The 3,492-nt window shown below is 58.6% G+C and overlaps 1 protein-coding gene across 1 annotated transcript; it reads left to right on the forward strand.

Moving 5' to 3' along the window:
• The first annotated feature begins 1,071 nt into the window (after positions 1 to 1,071).
• NHLH1 (nescient helix-loop-helix 1) lies at positions 1,072 to 1,649 on the forward strand. The gene has a single exon (XM_050984638.1). It carries the CDS (start codon positions 1,227 to 1,229, stop codon positions 1,572 to 1,574), a length of 348 nt encoding a protein of 115 aa, XP_050840595.1. The 5' UTR covers positions 1,072 to 1,226; the 3' UTR covers positions 1,575 to 1,649.
• Positions 1,650 to 3,492: the final 1,843 nt, after the last annotated feature.

The following is a 3,492-nucleotide window of genomic DNA, read 5'->3' on the forward strand; positions in this document are numbered from 1 at the left end:
TTTTTTACTCTTGTTTTACCTGATTTTAATTTTTACCTTTTTTATTATCATTATTTCATTTTTATTATTTTATTTGACGCCTCTGCCTCTCCTTTCCCGCCCGGAGCTGAAATTCCCGATCTTTCCTTTCCAGACCCGTCGGGATCTGACCCCCGGGGGCTCCGGAGCCGCATCCTGACCCCAAAAACCCCAAAAACCACGAGGGAAAAAATCTCCATCTCATTTTGATGCCTCCGGCTGCTCTCCCGGATTTCTCCCGGGCCGCGGAATTCCCAAGGGAACGGCCCCAATTCCCGGCTGGAATGTGATGAGGAGGAGGAGGAGGAGGATCCCCACGGGCCTGGCTGGGAGCCGGGGACGGGCACCCCAAATCTGGGACTTGTCCTGTGGAGGTGACCCCAAAACACCCGGGATCAGCTCAGGGTGACCCCAAAACACCGGGATCAGCTCGGGGTGACCCCGAAACACCGGGATCAGCTGGGGGTGACCCCAAAACACCCGGGATCAGCTCGGGGTGACCCCAAACACCGGGATCAGCTCGGGGTGACCCCAAAACACCGGGATCAGCTCGGGGTGACCCCAAAACCCCCGGGATCAGCTCGGGGGTGACCCCGAAACACCGGGATCAGCTGGGGGGTGACCTCAAAACACCGGGATCAGCTGGGGGTGACCCCAAAACACCGGGATCAGCTCGGGGGTGACCCAAAACACTTGGAGGTGTCCCCAAACCCCGGGATTCCTTTGGATCTGTCCCCAAGTCCCTGGGATCCCTTTGCTGCTGTCCCCAGGATCAATTTGCTGCTGTCCCCAAGTCCCTGGGATCCCTTTGGATCTGTCCCCAAACCCCAGGATCAGTTCAGAGCTGTCCCCAAGTCCCCGGGATCCCTTTGCCGCCATCCCAGGGATCCCTTTGGAATTGTCCCCAAACCCCGGGATCCCTTAGGAATTGTCCCCAAACCCTGGGATCCCTTTGCTGCTGTCGCCAAGTCCCCGGGATCCCTTTGGAATTGTCCCCAAGTGTCTGGGACCCCTTTGGATCTGTCCCCAAACCCCGGGATCCCTTTGCCGCCATCCCCAGGATCCCTTTGGATCTGTCCCCAAAGCCCGGGATCCCTTTGGATCTGTCCCTAAGTGTCCGGGATCCCTTTGGATCTGTCCCCAAACCCCAGGATCCCTTTGGAATCGTCCCCAGGATCCCTTTGGCTCCGTCCCCTCTGCCCCGGACGATGATGCTGAACTCGGAGCCGCCGGCCTCTCTCGCCGTGCCCTCGGCTCCCCCCGAGCCCGCTGCCGCTGCCGCTGCCGCTGCCGCTGCCGGTGTCGGTGTCGGTGCCGGTGCCGGGAAGGAGCCTCTGAGCCGCGAGGAGCGGCGGCGGCGGCGCCGGGCCACGGCCAAGTACCGCACGGCGCACGCCACGCGCGAGCGGATCCGCGTGGAGGCCTTCAACGTGGCCTTCGCCGAGCTGCGGCGCCTGCTGCCCACGCTGCCCCCCGACAAGAAACTGTCCAAGATCGAGATCCTGCGCCTGGCCATCTGCTACATCTCCTACCTGAACCACGTCCTGGACGTGTGACGCGTCCGTCTGTCCGTCCCTGTGTCCATCTGTCCGTCCCTGTGTCCATCTGTCCATCTGCTACATCTCCTACCTGAACCACGTCTTGGACGTGTGACAGTCCATCTGTCCGTCCTTGTGTCCGTCTGTCCATCTGCTACATCTCCTACGTGAACCACGTCCGGAGTGTGACGCGTCCGTCTGTCCGTCCCTGTGTCCACCTGTCCATCTGCTACATCTCCTACCTGAACCACGTCTTGGACGTCTGACTGTCCATCTGTCCGTCCTTGTGTCCGTCTGTCCGTCCCTGCATCCACCTGTCCATCTGCTACATCTCCTACCTGAACCACGTCCTGGACGTGTGACGCGTCCGTCTGTCCGTCCCTGTGTCCATCTGTCCGTCCCTTGTCCGTCTGTCCATCCCTTGGGTCTGTCCGTGCCCATGTCCACCTGGCCATCTGCTACATCTCCTACCTGAACCACATCCTGGACGTGTGACCCGTCCGTCTGTCCGTCCCTGTGTCCGTCTGTCCATCCCTATGTCCACCTGTCCATCTGCTGCATCTACCTGAACCACGTCCTGGACATCTGGCTGTCCCTGTGTCCATCCCTCTGTCCGTCCCTCTGTCCGTCCCTGTCCATCCCTGCCCCCCCCAGCCCTGTTCCCGGGGCTTTGGAGCAGCAATTCCAGAGGAACTGGAGCAGCAATTCCAGAGGGACGGAGGAGCCAATCCCAGAGATTTGGGACCGGGAATCCCGGGGGGACGGAGCAGCAAATCCCAGAGGTTGGAGCAGCAAATCCCAGAGGTTTGGAGGAGCAGATTCCGGAGGGCGGAGCCGCAGCTCCCGAGGAACTGGAGCAGCAATTCCCAGAGGGATGGAGCCCGAATTCCCAGAGGGATGGAGCCCGAATCCCCAGAGGGATGGAGCCCGAATCCCAGAGAGCCGGGACAGCAAATCCCAAGAGATTGGAGCCGCAATTCCCGGAGGAACTGGGAGCAGAATTCCCAGAGAACCAGAGCAGGAATTCCCAGAGGGATGGAGCCCAAATTCCCGGAGGAACTGGGAGCAGAATTCCCAGAGAACCGGAGCAGGAATTCCCGGAGCCAGCTCCCCCTTTTCCCCCCAAACCCTCCCCTGCCCCCTGTCTGTGACATCAGGATATTTATGGAATTAATTTATTTATTGAGAATTATTATTATTATTTATTATTATTTATTATTATTATTATTATTAACTTATCCACTGTGTCCTTGTGCACTTTTGGGGGCAAAAGGAAAAGGTCCTGGCCCCATTCCCAAACCTTTTAGGGTCGGTTTTCCCCATTCCCAATCCCCTTTAGGGCCCTGTCCCCATTCCCAATCCCCTTAGGGTCGGTTTTCCCCATTCCCAATCCCTTTAGGGCCTGGCCCATTCCCAATCCCTTTAGGGCGGTTTTCCCCATTCCAATCCCTTTAGGGTCCTGTCCCCATTCCCAATCCCTTTAGGCCCTGTCCCCATTCCAATCCCTTTAGGGCCCTGGCCCCATTCCCAATCCCTTTAGGGTCGGTTTTCCCCATTCCCAATCCCTTTAGGGCCCTGGCCCATTCCCAATCCCCTTTAGGGTCGGTTTTCCCCATTCCCAATCCCTTTAGGGCCCTGTCCCCATTCCCAATCCCCTTTAGGGCCCTGGCCCCATTCCCAATCCCTTTAGGGTCGGTTTTCCCCATTCCCAATCCCTTTAGGGTCGGTTTTCCCCATTCTCATCCCTTTAGGGCCCTGTCCCCATTCCCAATCCCCTTTAGGGTCGTGTCCCCATTCCCAATCCCTTTAGGGTCGGTTTTCCCCATCCCAGCAGATCCCAAACCCCTTTGGGGCCCCGGCCCCATCTGGCCCCATTGTCCCCCTCACAAAGGGAACTCTCGGCTCTCATTGAGATTCCGGCCCGACAGATTGGGAA

This window comes from Serinus canaria, chromosome 25, assembly GCF_022539315.1.
Source record: "Serinus canaria isolate serCan28SL12 chromosome 25, serCan2020, whole genome shotgun sequence".
NCBI lineage: Eukaryota > Metazoa > Chordata > Aves > Passeriformes > Fringillidae > Serinus > Serinus canaria.